Source organism: Amaranthus tricolor, chromosome 7 (genome assembly GCF_026212465.1).
Source record: "Amaranthus tricolor cultivar Red isolate AtriRed21 chromosome 7, ASM2621246v1, whole genome shotgun sequence".
In the NCBI taxonomy this organism is placed as follows: domain Eukaryota; kingdom Viridiplantae; phylum Streptophyta; class Magnoliopsida; order Caryophyllales; family Amaranthaceae; genus Amaranthus; species Amaranthus tricolor.
In genome coordinates this window covers 8,567,246-8,589,458 of record NC_080053.1, presented here as the reverse complement: position 1 = coordinate 8,589,458, position 22,213 = coordinate 8,567,246, and the positions used below count along the sequence as shown (strand labels likewise).

Sequence of the window (22,213 nt, the reverse complement as noted above, 5' to 3'; positions counted from 1 at the left end):
TGGAGTAAAATGGAGGATAAATTGTGGAGTACATTCATAATAATCTTAAATTTACTTATTTATTTAGTTTTCTTTGATTTAGTTTGTATTTACCTATTTATTTGGTTTTCTTTAATTTGGTTTGTATGACTATTTTTAAATACTCATGTTGTTTATTTGATACTTATTTGTATTTTATGTGAGTTTTATATTTTTAAAGTGTTTATTTAGGTTTCAAGTGGTGTTTGATAAACCCTTGTATCGAGTCATGGTGCGGCTTTACATTTCATTTTTCTTTCATATTTTTCATATTTTTCCTTTTGTGTCTGAAGAGCGATTACATTCTCCAGTATTGGCATTTGGCACCACGGTTTCGCGAAGCTCCGACTATGGCAAACGAGGAGGAAAAACTTCTAGAGGCTCAATTAGAGTTTCAATTACACGAACAAAAAGAATCTTTGACTGCAATTCAAGACGCTTTAACTTCTGATCCCCAGAATTCGGAGCTTCTCAGTGTAATGTTTCTCCTTTTCCTCTCATTTTAATTTTATCAAATCACATATTGTTTTAGAGTTTTCTCAAACAGTCGTTAAATTAGGTTGTTTCACAGCAGTTTTATCATTTTACCTTGAATGTTTTGAGCAAACTGTCATTCATTTGCGAATTTCAATTTTATTTAGGAACTTTTTATGTTGGGGATTATGGGTTTGAGAATTAAATTTGAATTTTCTTTGCAATATTTCTTTTTGTTCTATTCTATGATTTATGGTATGATTTATCTTATTCATCATATAAGAAATTAATACATGGAAAACAGTCTGTTGTATGAAACTTTGTTCTCAAAGGTTGCACACAAGAAGAAGCAAGGTAATGGAAATGGAGGTACGGTTTTGGCTAGGATAGAAAGTGGAGGAATGATTTTTCTTGCTTGAAAGTGATAGGAAAGTCGAATAGAACATAATGCAATGGGGTGTAAGTAAATGAGTATTATTGCTACAGACACACCACAATGTTTCTCAATTTGGAGATGATCAATGGGCGACTTTGAGAACTTAGTGATTCAGTTTTACCACACCAAGCAACAAAGGCTTCTAAGATCACATATAAGTTGCCAAACTCATATTGTAAAGAAATTTTCTTAAGATGAATTCTAATCCAAGAACCCAAAACAAGTCAAGTGAACAAAGTTCAAATTTATATTAAAACTTCAACAACCATTACACTAGGTAGTTGTAACCTCTTCAAAATTTGGTGTGGCTAAAATAAGGGTTGTAGTTAGCGGTAATTTAACCTCTTCAAAGAGTGCTAGTGCTTGTTCTCTCCATTCAAAGGTTTTATACTTTTTGATTTCAGTGAGAGAGGACTTGCAACAACAACAACAATGCTAAAGCCTTAATCCCAAAAGATTAGGGTCAGCTACCTGAACCAATAAATCCGTTTTGATGGTTGTTCACATGGATTTTCTTTTTCATTTATTTCGATTTTCTACCATCACAATTTGCAAGTTTGTCATTCATATTCTTTTCTACTCATGTCCTCCAACTTATCTTCAATCTTCCACTTTCCTCACCCTTGTGAAGTCTCATGACCTCAAATTTTTAATCGTCCTTATCGATTTGCTAATACTCTATCTTTGCACATATTTAAACCATCTTAAATGATTCTCTTTCAACTTTTTCTCATTATTTGCAACTTCTAAACCTTTATATCTTCGTTTCAAATTCTACCCTCAAGGTGTGCCCACTCATCCATCTAAGCATTCGCATTTCCGCTACTATTTGTTGCTTATTTCCCATCCCAAGCCCGGATAAAAAAGGAAGGTGAATGGTAGGTTAGTGACAACCGAATCAATAAAACTTAGTCACTTTCCATGATCATGAGAGGAGACATCATTGCACTAAAATTCTTTATAAACCTCCTATGAAATGGAACCAAGATCATGAAAACTTCTTACTTTGACTAATGTTCATAAGGACAAGCCATTCTCTAATTGCTTGTTCTTTCTTTTTATTTACTTGAATGCCTTGATTAGAGATGATGGGTCCTAAAAACACTGCTTGTATGGAGAAAAATTGACACTTTCAAGGTTCTCATATAGTTTTTTGCTGGGCTAGGACCTCAAACACTCTATGTAAATGTTGGGCATGCTCCACTTTCGAGTTTCGACTTGATATACACTACCATGCCATCAATTTGTGAAAATGCCTTGAATCCATATAAGTCATCAAGGAGATCATTTAACATAAGATTAGAGAATCTATATTTGATTGTGATTTTGTTAATGGCTTGACTCAGCGATGGATCCAAAAAAAAATCCAGTACTGCTAACAATTTAAATAAAAATAAAAACTACAGTTAACAATGTTTTATTTATGGTAATTGTCCAAGTCGAGTTTTCATATTTAAAACGGTGCATAATGTCATCGTTTGACACATTTGGAAACAAGTCACTTTCAAAATAAATTCTATTACAATATTACTTCAAAACTCCACCAACATGTTTATCCAATCTTCTCCTATTATCCACCCCTAAACCATACACTAGTGAATGAATTTGCTTCATCGTGACTAGAAGTTTCACCTCCAGTAACTAACAAATAACAACACAAGCACTTTGTTTTAAAAAGCGCGCCTGAGTGCAACACCGACCATAACGCCTCCGAGACTCCAAGCTTAGCCCACATATAGAGGCTAGGAAAAAAGAGCCCTAGCACCTCAAGCGCCTCATGCCTCGAGTGCCTCTTGTGCCTTATGAAGCTCCAACTCTTTTATCAAATAAACCTTCTAGAGGTATGAAAAGCTAATGCCTATTATACCCTTCAAGTTTAATGATTTGGAAGAAAAAAACAAATCCTTAACTTTTGCCCTAGAAGTCATGGTATGATAAGTACTCTAATTGGTTAGAATATAACATTGAGATTAATGCTTGTTACAAGCATCATTCTTAATACTATATTCTAACCAATTAGAGTACTTATTATACCATGACTCAATACACCTACGTGCATGTCCAGATAACGTAGTTGGAGAAAAAGCATGATTTTGAGGTTGATAAGGGCCTTTTTGAATATAAGCCCTTTTAACCTCATCACAATCATTTAGATCATCATATGAAATTAATTTCTATCAGCAAGGTTAGACTGAAGATCACTTACATCAATTCTACTTTTTTGAGTAAAAAAACTTTTTGTTAAGTGCCTAGGGGTGTAGATTTGGTGTTTGGTTTGAATTTGACAAAAAACCAAATCAACCCAATTGAAATTTGGTGTTGATTTTTTCATTCCAAATCCAAATCGTATTTTAAAAAATCCAAACTGAACCGAAACGAATTACATTTGAGTAATCCAAATTGGATCGAAAAACCGATTTAATCGAAAATCCAATTTGCACCGAATTTTCAAATTTGCACCAAGATCAAATTAGAACTGAAATCTAAATAGAAATATAATATAAATCTTTTAATTTGTTAAATAAAAACTAGTTTAAATTGAAAGTCACATCCAGTATTCAAATGCTTTGCATATGACTTATATATGCAATGTTAAAACTTACTTATTTAATTCCTCATTAACCAGCTAACTAAATATATACTTCACTATAGCATACATCAAGAGATAATTGTTCAAGTAAGCCAATCGTAAATCTTTGTGTCATTTTATTGCATTTTTCTTTCTTACAAACGTTATTTTCATTAAAAGTGTAATTTGTTCATCACGGGACTTCATACCTTCGATCTTGGTGATATTGGAGTTTGAAATATATTGTTTGAACTCTAATCTAGCATCGTCTTCAATGATGCAATTATCGTTGCACCTAAATATCAATTGAATCCATAAAATATCCTTACGAACTAAAACACAGTTTTCTTACGCCTTTACAAAGCAGGAATTATTGGTTCGTTGTTTTTGAAAACTCTTACAATGCGGTTGATGCTTTTTTTTTTCTACACTATGATCGTAGGGATGTTTTGAATGACAACTATTGTGCATGTCCTGAAATTGATCACTCCCACTAGTTAGTCATTCTTAAGAAACTTAGCCTTTTTGATTCCACAATCTTGGTATTGAGATGCGGACAATAAAACCTATATCCTTGGGACTTTTTGGCATATTTGATGAAATACGCGCTTATTGTGTTTAGATTCAGTTTCTTATTTTGAGGATTGTAAACTCAACTTTCATTTTAGATGGGTATTCCCATACACATGTATGTCTCAAACTTGGTTTCCAATCTTTGATAGTTCAAAGCATAGAAGTGCGAAACGTGGCTCTGATCGGAAACGTTCATATCGTTATTGTTCAGAATCGCGACTTGAACCTTCAGTGGGAGCGAACCGGCTTGCTACTTTCATAACTAGCCAAAGATGGTGGCCTTTGAAGAGATAAAGAAAATATGGGAAGAAGATCAAGTAAACCAAAAAGTAAGGAAGAAAATGAAGAGAAGAAAGAAGAGAAAGCAAGGAAGAAAACAAATAGAAGAAAGAAGATAAAGAAAACTTACATGGCTAGGCATTTCTAAAGGTTGAAGAAAACAAGATTGAAGAAGACTTGCAAACATTATTGGAGAACCAATAATGGAGTATTCAGTAGGTAGGAAGTAGAATATGAAAGTATGAGAGAAGTTATAAAAAAGTACTATGCGACATAGAGTAAAAACAAGGCCGTATCGCATCGCATTAAGGGATATCTTATGGTTTCGACCGATATTGAGGCGATATGATAACTGCATCACTCCTATTACCGCATCAGCGTACCATTACCGCGGTCATGACAGTTACCGTATTTTACACTATGCTATGCGGCTAACAGGCTAACTGCAATGATTTTTAGGTTAAAAATAAACCTAACCCTAAATCCAAAAGACAACTATCCTTATTTTACTTTTTCAACTTACTATGACATTTTCTTTATTTCCAGGATTTATTTTTATTTGTTTACTTTTCAGCTTAACATGGAGCATTTTATTATGCCCACAGTTATCTTTATTTTTGATTTTAAATCTTAGTATGTTTTTTTATACAATTTGTTTGAAAGAAAATTTTTGATCTTTTTAATTTACTTGATGATAATTGCATCTCATTTTTACTAGCATATTACTTCTGTTTATTAGTATTAGTTGATTTAAATTAATTTCGTTTCCTACGTTTCCGAAACTCTAAATTAATGTTTCTCGTATTCGTTTCCGTTTCTCATATGGATTCGAATTCCGTTTTGTGCAACATTGTTTCAAATGATGTTTTTGCTACAATCTTCTTTGACCCAGGTTAAAAATTTATACTGTTGTTTTGAGAGCTTCAATCCATTCGGGCATCTTAGAACCACTAAGCATGCTTGGCACCATTTCTGTGAAATTCCAGTTTCTCTTTCATACACCATTTTGGTTTAGAGTACTAGGCATAGTGTATTGGGCAACGATCCATGTTCCTTGTAGAAACTTTGCAAGTGGACCTTGTGCTTGTTGATATTTGGAATATCTACCATAGGTTTAACCAACTGTATCCTTCTCACTATTTTAGTTTGCTTGTAGCATTGTTTCTCAATCTCAACTTTAGTTTTAAAAACTTTAAAAGCTTCCAATTTATCACTTTTTTTATGAAGCATGTAGCTTAGGAAACAACTTTATAGTCTTCCTAGTAGGACTAATATGTATTTTCCAATCAACTTGTTAGTAATAGACTAATGGTTGCTGTATCGATTGATATCAGTAAGCTAGGGAGTGCATTCCCATTTTGACATTTGATTGGCTTTTGCAATATGAAAAAAGATCTTGAATCTTTTTGCTTAGTTGGATGGTTCTTGAATCAACTTGATGTTGTTTATCGATGCAGATCCAACAAGAGCTTGTATCTTCCATTAGAGATGCAGAAGAAGGACTTCTTCACCTAAAACGTGCACGATTGCTGTCTGAAATCGATTCAGCTGTGCAGTCTGTATCTTCTCATGTAGATGCTAAAGTTGAGCCTATATATTTAGCTGAGGTGGAGGGTTCCAAACTTTCACATGAAGACATAGAGGTAGAACATCTGGATGCTACAGATGAAGTAGAAACATCGGAAAAGCCAGGTTTTTTGGTTGGATCTAAATGTAGGTTTCGTCACACTGATGGGCATTGGTATCACGGTGAAGTTCTTGAGTTGGATGGTTCTTTTGCTAGAGTTTCTTTCCTCCATCCAACATCAGAGAAAATGATGGTAAGTATCATGCATTTGATATTTTCCCTATCTTCTATAGTGTCATTTTCGCAAATTATAGTTTCATAGCTTATTAAATTTCATTGTTATTTCTTACTCTCTTGGAATTTTGTATATTACTAAAGCTTGACACTATATTTTGTAGAGGTGGTTATCATTCAAATTTTATAGTCTTTCACTATATTTTTTTTGATTCATGAGCCATCTTTTTCCATGATGTGAAGGGGAAATAGGCCCCCTAGATTTTTAGGTTTGTGGGATGGATTTTGAGGTATTCTTGCTCATTGGCTCTACTGTTTTCAGAACCATAGGTGTTCTACTGTCATCTCAATTTCCTAAGTTTGAGGGTTTTTTTCTCATAGGAAGGAAAAAGATGCTATTGTGAATTGTACTGTTTTTGTTGCTCTTTCTCCCATCCTGAATTAAGATCGAGTGGTGGTACCGTGGTAGTGGTTTTGGCCTTTTTGACTTTGCTGAGGGAGGGAGGGTGTTTGGAATAAGATTTGATGTGCTTTACCTGCTGGACTCAAACAATATACTATGACTAGTTATTTAGTATATAAAACCAGTGCTTTACAATTTCATGCCTGCCTTTTATTGGGAAATAACAATAAAATTTATAGGGAACATTGATAATATTATACTGTTACATACTGTACTAATATAGATTCTTGTGCAAAGCTCAAATGTGGTGGTGTGGTTAATTGAAATAAATTGTTAGCTAAATATTGTAAAATAGTTGTAAAATATTTTATTAATTACATTATTATATAATTTAAAGAAAATAAATGAATTAATCTATTCTAGTTTAAAATTATCTCAGTCTGTGCAAAATAGGAACAAATAAATTAATCTCATCTAATAATTTAAGATAATATAACCACGACAACAAAGCCTTAATCCCAAAAGATCGGGTCGACCATATTAACCAATATATTGGTTCCAATGGTTGTCCTCATGAATTGTTCTTATCCTTTTGTTTCGAATTTCTACTATCTCAATTTCGATTCTCTATCATCTCAATTTGTAAGTCTGGATCTTCATATCCTTTTCCATTTTTGTCCTCCAAGTTATCTTTGGCCTAAAAGCCATTTACCAACTATTTTTTTGGCCTTTTGACCAAACAAATTCGTGGCCAATGGCTCTTCTTTTTCTGATAGCATATTCAACATCGATGAATCCTAGTTGAAGGACAATTCCATCCTTTCATAACTTATGATTATCACCATTCAGTTTGAGAATTTCAAATTTTATATTGGAGAAAGTTATGGTTATGTAACTACCAATGAAGATGCTATAGATTACTATTGAGGCATATTGATGTATGATTTACCAATGCAAGTCATATTTAAAACATGTTTTATTTCACTAGATTCAATTATGATTTGCTTTGGTAAATCATACATCTTATGCTTCAATTATAATATATAGCATTTTTATTTGCATTTACAGAACTCATGAGTTTCTCTGATATGGAATTTGAAATTCCTAAACTGAATGGTTAGATTCATAAGTTATGAAAAGATGGAATTCTCCTTCAATTTAGTGTCATGGATGCTCTTCTATTAGGAACAAAGAGCCATTGTCCACGAATTGTTTTGGTCAAAAAACCAAAAAGAAAATTTGTTTTAAGACCCTTCACCCGGCTAGCTTTAAGCCAAAATAAAAAAGGCTAGTTTGATTAGCTTTTTTCATTTGTTTTTGGCACTTTTTTTTCTTCTAATAAACAGTCAACACCTAATTTGACCAAACATCTCCCAAGGAGTTGTTTTCTCCAGCTAGCTTAAAAGCCAACAAAAATAGGCAACACTTTCAGTTGGTCAAGCAAGCGCAATAAATTAGTCATTTGTCAATCACCTCCAAGAACAAATGAAATATGCTTTTTTCACACAACTTGGTTAAAATAAGAACAAATCAATTAACGCCTAATTTAAGCTAATCTCATTATAGTTCTTTTTTTTTTTTTTAATATTTCCCAATCATTTATCAAGTCACTAAGCGTACATGTTTTCTAGGATGACTTATGGCATTATGTCTTCACCTTAAGAATATTTTATGATATGGAGTGCTGTAATTTGTAAGCTGGGGTGCTTCTGCATCTGACAGATCTATAATATCAAAAATCCTTGATGCTTTGAGTTGTAGTGAATGAGACATAGGTATGTGTTGTTGTCATGAGCTCGTCATCATAATATACTGATAATAGACCCGCAAAGTGCAGATATGCAAGTTCTTCCTTCAACAACGGTGTCGATTTGGTGCTAATTGCCGGTTATCACATGGTATGTTTGTGTATAATTCTGCTATGCAGAACAATTAGAATTTGGAGATTGCTGTATTGCTAGGTTGTAGCGTTGTAGGTGTAAATGGGTATGGTATCAAATATACTTGTAGGTGAGGTAATTATCTCTCTTATTCACGGTGGAATTTGTTGGATGAACAAATTCGGAATCAGATTCTAAACTTCATAACCTATTCCTTTTTATTTGTTTCCCCTGTGCGAATGTTGAGCATCGGCGGATGTCTGGGAAAGCTACACTTTTTAGCTTGTTATAAAATGTTCTTTTAAATCATACTAAACTTTTTAATTGCTCAAGTTTTGCTTTATCTATGTTGATCAGTTGTAAATTTCTAGGGTTTGCTGATCATCTCTTAAGAGATTGTACGTAATTTTTGCACGTGTTTTCTGGTTATTTACTTCTTGAAGATTTGTATGTATCATTGATTTGCAATCTTCATATGTTCCCTGAGATGCAGTTTTGTTGCCTGCTGCAGGAACTCTTGTGCGACTATCATCGCTGAAGAAGTTTGTAGCACCTTGTTTAGGGCAGCCATTTATTGGATCTAGAATTTGGGCTGTTTCAGGGAATGGAGCTAGCATATGGAGAGAGGCTGAACTTGGATCTTGGGATGATAAGCTCAACCAAGGTGTGGTTGTATTTCGTGACAATGGAAGCTCAGAGACGTTAGGGGTTGAGGCAATGTTATTATCACAGTATGCAGAAACCAGCGATGAAGAAGAGGGAGAAAGTGATTATTCAAGTTCTGAGAACTCAGGTTTAAGTGATTATGAAGATGATGGCCTGCCGCAAGGCTTAGGCTTTGTCGAGAGCACTGCCTTGCAGAAGGGGATCCAGACAGACACGGCCATCTTTGCTGATTGGGAGAATCACACTCGGGGTATAGCTTCAAAGATGATGGCGAATATGGGCTATCGTGAAGGAATGGGTCTGGGTCTAGCAGGCCAGGGCATGGTGAAGCCAATACCTGTGAAAGTTCTTCCACCAAAGCAATCTCTTGATCACGCCCTGCAGTCTGTTAAATATGATGAAAGAGATGGGTGTTCAGAGAAGAAAAAACGGAGTCGAGGTGGGAAGCGGAAACGTGAAAAGAAATTTGCAGAAGCAGCTCGGGCTGCCAAACAAGAAGAGGAACAGAGACCGGATGTTTTCAGTCTCATAAACAATCACCTTGCAACACATGCTAAGATGATTAACAATGAAAGCTCGGCAAAAAAGCATAAGAGCAAAGAGACTAAGAAAGAAGACAGGCAGTCACTTGTTGCTTATGAAGAAGAGGTGAAGGAGTTGAGAGTTCGAGTGGAGAAGTTGGAGGAGATGGTTAACCGTAATAGGAAGGAAAAGGCGGTTTATGAGGCAGCAATGAGAAAATTGAAGGAGACTCGTAAGGCTTTATCCGAGGCTGAGGCTAAGCATGCATCAACTTCACATGCAGTTGTTAGCAAGGAGAAAGAAAAGAAATGGCTTAGGTTCTAGTATTATTAAAAGATTTATTCAGGAAGCTCTCTGCCATTGTTAATGTATTAATTTGGTGTATGATTACTATGTTTGTATCGTTTCTGTCTATCATCATCAGTGGTACCTTTTTAAACATTGTTCTAAGAACAAGTGCAAGATATTTCCTTTTGTTTATTCTCATTATGTTCCATTTAAGCTAGAAACTCTTAAGTTTCCATATCGTAACGCCATAGGTTGTTTGACAAATGAAAATTGGGATTGTGAGAATACTTTTTTAGTACAAGCTGGGACGAGGGAGAGTTTAGGTAAGCATCGACATGATTTATATGGAAAAAGTGGTAAAAATTTAAAGTGAGATAATATTCGATTCTCAACTTTTAGTTGAGCCTTTAAATGTGATTCTGAGGCGAAAAAGTATTGATTCTTGTTTGTTATGTTGGATCTTTAGTTGCATCTTGAGTAGACCTGATCAAACACCGGGCCGGGATGTGAGATTAATGAACAAATGATTATAGATTGAATGTAAGAGCAGAGATATTTGGGTTGAGATGACTTGTATGTGGGTAGACTAATGAGATGGAGTGTGAGTAGAGATATTAAGAGGGTTATTCTCAGATGATGCTTTCTTTTCTGATGATAGTCTCTGTTTATAGTGGTGAAGAAGGAAGTTAGTTCTGAGAAGAGGTTGATTATCATGGGGTTAGTGGGCAGTTACCAATATTATAAGAAGGAGAATCATGCAATGCGGGATGAATGGGGAGTTGGGTCAATCTGGAGGTTACCTCCCAGGGGAAGTTAGGGTATTTTGAACGTTACTAGCTCATGGGCCAATTAGGAGATTGGGGAATTCAGAAAAAGCCCATTGACTAAAAGTCAAGGTCAATACGAAAGGTCAAAGGGTATTAAATTAATATGACATTAATGATTTAAATAAATAAGTAAATTAAATAAGTGGTACCATGACAATTATTATTATTATTATTATTGTTATTGTTATTGTTATTGTTATTGTTATTGTTATTGTTATTATTATTATTATTATTATTATTATTATTATTATTATTATTATTATTATTATTAATATTACTATTATTTAAAAGAATATAAAAAAGTTAATAATAATAATAATAATATTATTATTATTATTATTATTATTATTATTATTATTATTATTATTATTATTATTACTATTATTTAAAAGAATATAAAAAAGTTAATAATATTATTATTGTTATTATTATTATTATTATTATTATTATTATTATTATTATTATTAATATAAATTTTCCAAAATAAAAAAAAATGAATCGCCCAGAATCGGGCGATTGGACCCCGGTTCAATCGCCATTTTTTTGGCGATTGGTTCTGGGCGATTCATTTGTTTTTCTTTTTGAATAATTATTATTATTTTTAATTTTATTATTGTTGTTATTATTATTATTATTATTGCTGTTATTATTATTAATTTTATTTATATTCTTTTTGAAGAATATAAAAAAGTTAATTATTATTATTATTGTTGTTATTGATATTACTATTATTATTATTATTATTATTATTATTATTATTATTATTATTGTTATTATTATAAATAAGAAATTTGTAAGGAGTGGCAAAGTTGTAATGTTTTAAAAGTCATGGGCAAATTTATAATTTCATTTGGAGGGGGTGGCGATGTTTAAGTATTGGATTTACTTATTTCTTCAATTTAACTAGCTGCTCACTTACAGCTTGGCTCTTTGCATGTGAAATGTAATTTCTACCTATTAGAAATTCCATTAATTTCATGCTGTTTGGGTTGATTTAAATTCACTTGCATTAAATTCGGATGAAGCTTTGCTCAATAATGAATTTGATTATTGTTGTTTTCACTTGGGTTGACCTTCTGTTCTACTGCTATTTGGAATGGATTCCCTCCCATTCAATTCGGATGAATCCGTGCTTAGTGATTGTTGTTGCATTCCGTTTAATTTGGATTGCATAATTTGACTCATTTTTAAAGAGACAAGCTTTCAATTTGGAATATCTATTTTTTTACTCCTTCCGTTCCCTAACCAAGTTATACAAGAAAATAAGATTTGTAAAGTAAATAAGAGTGTAAATCAATAAGAGAAAGTAGTAGTAACATGTATTTTAGTCATTGGCAAGATTATTTCTAATCATTGATTAATTACAACTTTTATATGAATAGGGGTTGTAGAATTTATAGTACCCTCGTAAATCCCCTGTTAACCCTTTTATATTAGCTTATTATTTGTACCCAAGATAGTAAAGCCCTAATTTTCATTAATCCGGTTTTAATGAATTGACTCACGTGCAACGTCCCGCTATAATTGGTTTTCGTAGGACTAAAGACGAAAAATATGTTTTTTTTTTAAGTTTGTAGAAGGTCATAACCATGGTTTTGCATCTCCTACTTCTAGATTGCGTATGAAAAATTCATCTGACATGCACATTGGAAAAAAAAAGTATATTTTTAATCATTTAAAGTTGAATCAAGGTCCTACTAGTTCATTTAGAATGTGGAAAGAGCAAGTAGGTAGCTACATGAGCATTGGTTCATCCCTAGATGATTTTAAGAATTTTTATGGGAATTTAAAAGGGTATATTAGTAATGTTGATGGTCAAATGTTTGTTGAAATGCTTTTTAGGCCAAAAGAAACTTACCTTAGCTTTCTCTTTGAATTTGATGTTGATGATTCCAAATCACTATGCTTGGCACTATGGGCTGATGGTACATGTAGAAGAAATTATGTTATTTTTGGTGACTCTATATCTATAGATGCTACAAATAGCACTAATAAGTATATTTTATTATTTGTGCCATTTACGGGTGTAGATAATCATAAGCGGTGTGTTACATTTGCCATTGGTTTAATTAGCAAGGAGGATGTTGCGTGATATACGTTGCTTTTTCAGACTTTTTTTACTGCTATTGGGGGGAACACAACCATATTCTATCATTACTGATCAAGACCCTGCTGTTAAGATTTCTTTGCCTACTGTTTTTCCAAAGTCTGTTTATAAATTTTGTGTATGGCACATAATGAAAAAGTTGAACTATAAAGTGTATGTTGAATTGCGTAGTGATGAAAACTTTCTTAAACAGATTAACTTTTTGGTGTATAATAGGGACAATGAGCCATATGAATTTGAATCTGAGTGGTCAAAATTGTTATTTGATTATAAGGACCATAAGTTGGATGAAAATGTTTGGTTGTCAACTATGTATAATATCAGAGAAATGTGAGTTCCTGCTTATTTTCGATCTATTTATATGGGTGGTTTGTTTAGGACTGCATCAAGGAAAGTGATCAGAATAACTTTTTTAATTTTTATTGGTAAATAAATTTCTCACTTTTGTCGAGTTTCAAATGCGATTTCAAAGCGCAATGGATGCCCAACGTCATAAGTTGAAAATACTTGAAAGTAAGGATAAGTTGTTTACTCCACCACTTAAGATACCATTAATGTTGCAAAAACATGTTGCTTCTATATATTATACTCTTGCTGCTTTTTATGATTTTCAAGCTGAAATTTGTGCTGCTTGTTTTGAATGTGGGTTGGATGAACATCATGTTGATAATGGTAACAATTTTTTTTCAATGATTTATTTGGGTAGCAAAAGGGTTTTTAATGTTGTCTTTGATCCAACAATACTAGAGCTTGATTGCTCATGTAAGATGTTTAGACGTGTTGGAATTTTATGCAGGCATTCTCTTTGGGTTTTAAATGCTAAGGGTGTTACTAAATTGTCTAAGAAACAAGTTTTGAGTAGGTGGAGTTGCCTTAAAAAGTCATATATATGATGTTAACGGAGTACTATTAAATGATTCTAATATTGATGATCCAAAAAAAAAAGGATATTAAGGGATCTTTGGAACGAAGTTTATCATTGTGTTGGTTTGGCAGAGAGAAGTATAGATGATTTTCAAGATTTATTGGAGAAATTACAAATCTATTCAAGTGAAATGTTAGAAAAAAAAAAAGTTTAGTGGAACAAATAAGAGCACCAGAATGGAAAGTGGTACTAATGATTAAGATGCTTATAGGTCTATAATTCTGAAGCGTCGTAAAACATGTGGAAAGATCGCCGGTCATAATAGTCGTACATAGGAGTGTTCACCGGTCCAAACCCGGATCGGACCGGCCGGAACCGATTGGATCGCAAGATAGGAATTTCGAATATGCTAAGACCGGAGATGGGACCGGTTCCATCCGGTCCGGTCCCGGTCTAACTCGGTTTCCTTCCGGTCCGGTCAAGGTTTTAACCTGTTAGACCGGAAATATTTTTTGACACCAAAAATAAATTAAAAAATAAAAGATTTTAAAATAATTTAGCAAATTAACTATTATAAAATTACAATATTTGAATTAAAAAATTATTTTGTGTTAGAAATAAAATATTTAAAAATCCCTTTAAATAAGTATATACATAAAAATCGTAAATATTATTCCCCTTCAAAATTACTTTTATGTACATCCGGTCTCATCCTGTCTAACCCGGATTGGATCGGAAACCCGGAATGATGAATAAGTAAGATCCGGAGTCCGGACCGGTTGATTCGGTTTAGGTCCGGTCTCAACCGGTTTCAGTCTGGACCGCCGGTTCGATCTCATTTTGCACGCCCCTGGTCGTACATGCTCAGACATGGACAAAAAGTCGTGTATTTTTGAACGTATTTCTTATCAGAGTTTTTTTTATTATTTTTTATTTGTACTATTAAACTCCTGTTTTATTCAAAGATATAAGCAGTTAAAGGACTTCAAGATCAAACAAATAATGATTTTTAGGGTATTTCATTATCTTTTTGGTAAGGTTTTTCATTTATTAATTATAATTATTTTGATAACTTCATAATTTTTTGCATTTTATTAAAATTTGTTCTTTTGTACTTTGATTAGGTACACTTAATCAACATTTTGTATTGTTGTTGGAGAAAAAGATGTTACTACGGAGTACAAGATCAAAATTAATTAGGTTGTACTTTTTGTGCTCGTTATTTATTGAAGTTTGTAGATAATTGTTGTTTTTTTAATATGAAGATGGTTAGTAATGTAATGGGAGCTAACATTGGCATTTCTACTACAAAAATGTTTCTTTCTACTAAAAACATATTATTATGAATACTTATAGATGTTACTATGACTATGAACATTCTGAAAACGTAATTGAACCTTATGGTTTATTTTCAGTACGAATATTATGAAAAATTTATCTAATCTTATGAATGATGAATGAAGTGTGAGTAAACACTACTACTATTAAATCTCTAAGAATAATATATAAGATGCATAAATGATACTTTTTGCAACTTATATCACTAGTACAAAAACTCTCATTATTAACCCTCTATTTGTATCTTTTATTGAATTAAACGATACAAATAATGTTATTTGTATCTTTTATTCTGACAAAAGATACAAATAAATCTTATTTCTATCTTTTGATTAAACAAAAGATACAAATAATGTATTATTTATATCGTTTGTAAAATAAACGATACAAATAACTCTTATTTGTATCGTTTATCCTACAAACGATACAAATAAGTTACCACCTAATTTTTGCTTCCACTTTATTAAAAGTAAACGCGCGACATTTCTAAACGCACTCTTTCTTCTACAAATCTAATTTCGGTTGAAAACATATATGACCCTATTCTTCCAAAATTTGCTTCCATAACTACTGCACCAAGATTGTGTCCTCTGGACTCACAACCTTGCACATAATCAGTCCGTTCACTTGGGGACAGATTGCTTGACACTGGAACACACACTACGATCACCAAATCACCCAAGAAACCAATTCTTGGTTTTCAGGCCAACCTATGGGTCTCCCGCTTATGGCTTCACTCACCAACTTAGGACGTTCCCACGCCTTTCCCCTGAGTTCCACTCAATGGCTAGAAAGGTTGCACTCCAGATTGTTCCACAACCTGAAATTCAGGAGTGTTCCACACTCTTTTTGTTTTGGTTGATTGAATTTACACACGCAAATACACAAGGAAGAAGGAAGGAATGAATCTCAGCAATGCACTTGGAATGAATGAATAAAATCTGAATTAATCAAATTTGAATGTCTATACACAAGGCCTAGAGTCTTATTTATATGTTCCTACACTCTAACGGCTAGTTGAAACACGTGCCTAGCACATACATTTTTTAAAATAGAAAAAAACAGAGATAAGCCTAATTCTTCAGAGGCTTGCTTGTAGGGATACCCGCCCCATCGGGGCGGGGATGGGTCCCGGTTTGATGGGTCATGGGGCGGGTACGGGTATAAAATTCATACCCACCGCGGTTTGGGGATGGGGATGGGTTTTAGGTGATACCCGCCCCATCCCCGCCTCACGAAATGTACAAATTTTGAGAATTGGAATACCCTAAATTATTTTTCAAATTTCTGAAAACCTTGAATTATTTTCAAATTTTTTTAAAAACTTTAAAAACCCCGGTTTATATTTGACGGGTGGTGGGGCGGGTAAAATGGGTATTGGACGGGGATGGATACCCAGATGGGGATGGGGATGGGGATGGTATTAGGTACAAACCCATCGGGGAAGGGACGGGGAAAAAAATTATATCCGCCGTGGGGATGGGGATTGATTTACCAGATGGGGATGGGGATGGTAACGCCAATACCCGCCCCGCCCTGCCCCGTTTGCATCCCTACTTGCTTGCATCAGTCAGCTGACTGGGTCACCTTGGGCTGCGTTTTCAGGGCTCTGTGAGTATCGTCAGGAGGGTCCTGGGCCCTTGATGGCTAGGCCCGTGTGCAAAGATGCCATTTTTGGGTTGACTCATCTCTGGACACGTAGGATCAGACGTCAGACAGAGGTGCAAGATGGCGTGGTCGCCAGGATGCTGCTGATTAGTAGCGTCGACATTCTGATGGCTGTTTGAGTGTACTGAGTGATCTGCTTGGCTCTTGTGTTCCCTTTGAGTTGGAGTGGCTTGGCCCTTGCTTGAATTCTTGTTTCTCTCATGCTCTTGGATTGGATGCTTCATATGAGTTGTGCTATGCCTTTGACTCAGAGTAAGATCAGTTTGAGTATCCTCTGGACTTGAACCATGTTTCGAGTAGGGTGTACATGGTTCAACTACTGATTCCTTAAAACCCATTTTTGCTTCCAACTGCTGCCACTTCTTTCAATTTTAACAACATTTAGGGCTACTGTTAATCAGTTTCAGTTTTCGGTCCTGATCTGTATTAGCTTTCAAGATCGCTCTCCTACCGCGATATCCTAAATTTTTAGGGCGTTGGAAATTCGCTTCCAATCTACAATTGCTCTTCGATTGTCTCTTCACCGAAGTCTCCTTCCTAGTAAGTGTCTTTTCTTTCTGATCTTTTTTTTTGTGTTTCTTCTTTGTTTGTTCATTGCTTATTGGTTTTATTACTTTATCTTGCGATTATAATTCTTGGTACAGGAATCACCTTGTTTTCAGTTTGATTTTTTGTTATTGATTTTGTGTATTTGTTTGGTAGAAGATTCGGTGAACACTGTCGTATAATCCAATTCTATTGCTTGTACAGTTTAGATTTTTGTCATGGTAACATTTATTACTCATTTATTTATTTAAATTATCAATGTCATATTACCTTAATATCCTTTGACCTTTCTTGTTGACCTTGACTTTTGGTCAAGGGGCTTTTTCTGTAATCCCCATCTTCCTTACTTGGCTCATAAGCTAATAACTTCTCAGAACCCTAACTTCTCTTATGTAACTGAACACTACTCTTCAACTTCATAATTCCCCTTCTTTAGTGCTGATAACCGCCTACCACTATGCATGATAACCAACTTTCTCCTAGAAGTAACTTCCACTCCACCATTATAAATAGAGGCAACCAGCATCAAGGGAAGGATCATCTGATAATAGCCTTTCTAAAATCATTGTTCACAGCCCACTTCATTAACCTCTCGGAGACACAAGTAACTTCCACCCCTACACCCCTATTCCTGTGTTCTCCATCTCATCGTTTCCTCATTAATCTGTCATATACGTTCTAACTTGAGCGTCGGAGAGGTTTTTCGGGAAATCACCCCCGGACAAGGCTAACGTGTTGTGTTGCAGGAATTCAAGTTACTTCATTCCGCGAATTACCGTTCCCGACAACGCTTCCACTTCCAGTATTCCAAGTGTCTTGCATTTCCTCGTTTCATTATCGAAACAATCTTATAATCTAATTCGTTGATATTTTTGGTATTAATTTTGTCTATTCATTTCTTCACCACTGTTGACTGAAACATTTTGTACAATTTAGGTCTTATAGATGTATAATTTTTTGCAGTCAATGTCATAACTAATAATTTTATGCACTAATTTTCTTGCATCATTTGGTTTTCTGTTTCACAATCATAATTAGAATAGCTCCTTTCCTATTATGTATTTATGCTGGTTTTGTGGTACTATCTTTTCTTTTCTTTTCAACAAACAAATCAAAAACAACATCTACTGGGTTGTTTTTCTGGTGTTGCTTTGGTGGTGTGAACAAATTGGCATGGCATATATGGACAAATTGGTTTAACATGTACATCATTTGGTCCTAAAGATAAATTGTACTTTGACTCCCCAAAACACAAAAATGCTTCGTGCCATTCCATCACTCTTCCAGTAGCTTTAGATTAATTTTCTTTTAATCAACTACTAGGGAAAAAGAATTTGCTGCTGTAATGATCAATGCGGCTGATATTGATATAATTGCAAATGAACTTGAGGTTAGTTTTCTTTATTTTCAAATTCTTTTATGTAGTGTTTGGGAATAAGTATTTCATTTCAAATTATGGATTTTAATTATGAAATTATAAATGAAGAATTTGAGAATGACAAGGTTTGGGTATTCATTCTCAAATTCTCAACTTTAACTACTTTAAAAATCATTGTGGAATTTGATTCAAATCCAAATTTGAAAAGTTTTGATTGCCAAACAATAAATTTTAGCCAATTCTAAATTTTCAAAAGAAATTATTATTTTCAAACATGGCATTTTGATGTTGTTTCAGATTTTGATGAGGATTAGTTATGATCTAGTAGTTGGATATGAAAGTATATTTTACTATCCTAATATGCTTAACACTTTACATTTCCAACTTTTTTCTAAGGGATATTTGAAATCTTCAGTACAACACTGAAGGAGTATATTGCAAGATCAAACACATATAGTGAAGATGAAATAGATAAGGTTCGTAAGCAATGGGAAAAGTTCTTTAAATCGAACTTTTTGTTAAACTAAATGTAATTTTTGTACAAGCAATAGTACTACTTTTATGTATAAAGAACATTTTCTAATTAATGTATTATTCAATCGTAAATTATAGCCTCGAGTAGCCTCTATAAATATATATTATATTCTTGGACGATATATATATATAGGTAGATGTAGTATCAAATAAAAAAGATTTTAAAATAAGAAGGATGAGAAGGATTTTTGTTTGATTTTGTTTTGTTACTATATATACAAAAAATGATACTATGTTATAAAGTAAAAACATTCTAAAAATTTATGTCATAGTTACTTTTCTTTGTAACATAGTTACTTTTATAATTATGTGTTTTTGGTTCAATCGTGACCATATATTTTTTTATTTTAGTGAAATCAAGGGTGTAGAATCCTTCTTACCCTTCTCATTTTCAACACTCTTTTCATTGGATTTCTCCTATATATATATATATATATATATATATATATATATATATATATATATATATATATATATATATGTATATAATTTTTAAAAAAGGTTATTTGTGTCTTAGGTTCAAACAAACGATACAAATAACTATTATTTTTATCTTTGGTTTCAAACGATACAAATAATGTGTTATTTGTAATACTCTTATTAGTAACCCCCAATACAAGATACAAATAAGGATTTTTCTACTAGTGTATGTTGCTAAACTTCATAAACAGTTACTTGTTTAGCATACACTATTTTCAAACTACATCATTTCAAAGTATCATCCAAAAAGCAACTAAGTCATTCGAAAACACATCTTTTAAAACTAGATGACAAAAATATTACCCACAACGTATTTAATCTAACATAAATTGAATGATACACTAAGAATAATATATTAGATGCATAAATGATACTTTTTGCAACTTATATGTTGCTAAACTTCAAACTACATCATTTCAAAGTATCATCCCAAAGGTAACTAAGTCATTCAAAAACACATCTTTTAAAACTACATCATGACAAAAGTATTAACCAAATGAGTTTTTCAAACACAACATTTCAATTTCTTCAATTCATCGATTCATCAATTCATCTTCTTTTCCCTTTGTTAATATTCGCTTTCATCTTCGCTTAGCCAACATTAATATTCTCCAATTCTTCTAACCTTAAATTAAATGATGGAAACTCAATGTTAGAAGATCTTTTCCTAACATCCATGAGTTTGTCAACTACATCATTGATTTCCTTCCAAACATTCGAGTTAGAAAATATTGTAAAATAATTGGCGATAGAGAGTCTTTCCGCTTTTTCTGCCCATTTGAGGTTGTGGCTTAAGTTGTCATTCATTTTAGTCTCTTGAAGTTGCTCATATGATATTGAGTAACAATATCCATATTCCTTTTCATTTTCGTTAATTCCTCAACAATTTCCTGATAAAAAGTAACATTAAACTGTTAGACAGAAAGAATAAATTGTAGATCAACAACAAACTGTTAAAAGGTAACATTAAATGGTTTGACAGAAACAAATGAACTCAAAAACTGTTTTGCAACAATGAACTTAAATCAGTAAAAATGAAATTGTTAGAAAAGTAACAATAACTATAAGACAGAACATTGAACTTTAATAACTAGTAACATGAAACTCTTAGAAGGAAACAATAAAAGTCTTAAAACATAACAGCACTAATAAAATTAAAAGTAAACCTACATCTTTTGATACATTATGAATGTCCAATCGCTAAGTATCTTGTAACCTCGGGACAAAGGGATAGAAAAATAATCTTGTTGCAGTACATTTTGTTGTTGAAATTGAATAATGTTCTTCTCCACCTTCTTTGAAGTAATTGGGTATGTAGTTGAATCAAACTTCCAAATGCCCATCGATCTTGCCTTCAATTCAGATTTAGCTCTCTCTTTCAAAAGATCATAGGTCCAGTGTTGTACTAAAGGTAATTCTTTTGAGGGCCAAACTCCCCTTACACTAAACCTATGATAAAATGCTAATTCCAAAATAGAAACACAATGTATAATTTATTGAGTTAATTGGATTATATATTGAATTTTTTTGCATTAGTTAATTTCCTAATCGAGTCACAATGTATAATTTAGCATGTCATAGTACAATTTAATCATACATCATTAATTAAAAGAGCTTGTTTATTCAAGTAAAATGTTAGGATCATGTTATGATAAGTAAATTAATTAATTTGAGTATGTGAAGCTCAAAGCATGTAATGATATACCATCATCATTTATGTATAACAATGTTGGTTATTACCAAAATCTACTTTATTAAGTACTTGAAGTATCACATGTAGCATGTTGTATGAATTGTAACGTTGTAGCATCAGTGTGAGTTTTGGTTTAATCATGTATTGAGTCGTAGATTATAATCAAGAAGTTATGTAAAAGCTTAAAGTATGTTTTTAAGTAAAGAGATTATGTACCCGATAACGTGAAAGTTTAGTTATTGATGTGTAATGCATACAAGAGCACGAAAGTGTCAAGTATAGTTAGGGGTAACGTTTAACCGACCCTGGTATGTTAAGTAAACCGGATAGACTCGTGTCTTGTTCCTTGGATTAAGTGCAAGGACTTAGAGAATTATATGTTTATCGTAGTATGGATCATTTAGGGAATATTAGTTAAGTTTGATGATCCAAATATAGTATTAATGGGTTGTTACGATGGAATTAAAGGATTGTATAGATGGGATAGTTATGAATGTAGTGATTGAATCACTTTGAAAACTCTATATTGTTCTTGTTCAAAGGTTTATCGTAAAATGCCTTCCTAAATGTATAACTTAGCTGATGATTCAGTTGTATAACTAAAGTTCTCATGTACATATATAAAACTCATTAACGTTTTAAAGTAAAGCATTGAGTACTCGATTCTTTTTTTTTTTCCGAGATAAACTTTTCAAGTAAATATAAATATTTTAAATGTAAATTGAGTTGTTAAAGTATTAAAGTGAGGTTACTATCTTTAAATTGGAGTTTTAGTAGTATACAATTATATCCTAAAACTTTTCTATGTTAAAATGTCTTGAAATTAACTTATATCATGTTATTATTTGTTAGTAGAAGTTTATAATGT

At 32.9% G+C, this 22,213-nt stretch overlaps 1 protein-coding gene across 1 annotated transcript; it reads left to right on the top strand.

Annotated features, from left to right (window-relative positions):
* Positions 1 to 263: 263 nt before the first annotated feature.
* LOC130817672 (zinc finger CCCH domain-containing protein 22) lies at positions 264 to 10,077 on the top strand. The gene is made up of 4 exons (XM_057683517.1): positions 264 to 494; positions 5,807 to 6,169; positions 8,391 to 8,451; positions 8,945 to 10,077. Exons 1-4 carry the CDS (start codon positions 369 to 371, stop codon positions 9,943 to 9,945), a joined length of 1,551 nt encoding a protein of 516 aa, XP_057539500.1. The 5' UTR covers positions 264 to 368; the 3' UTR covers positions 9,946 to 10,077.
* The last annotated feature ends 12,136 nt before the right edge of the window (positions 10,078 to 22,213 follow it).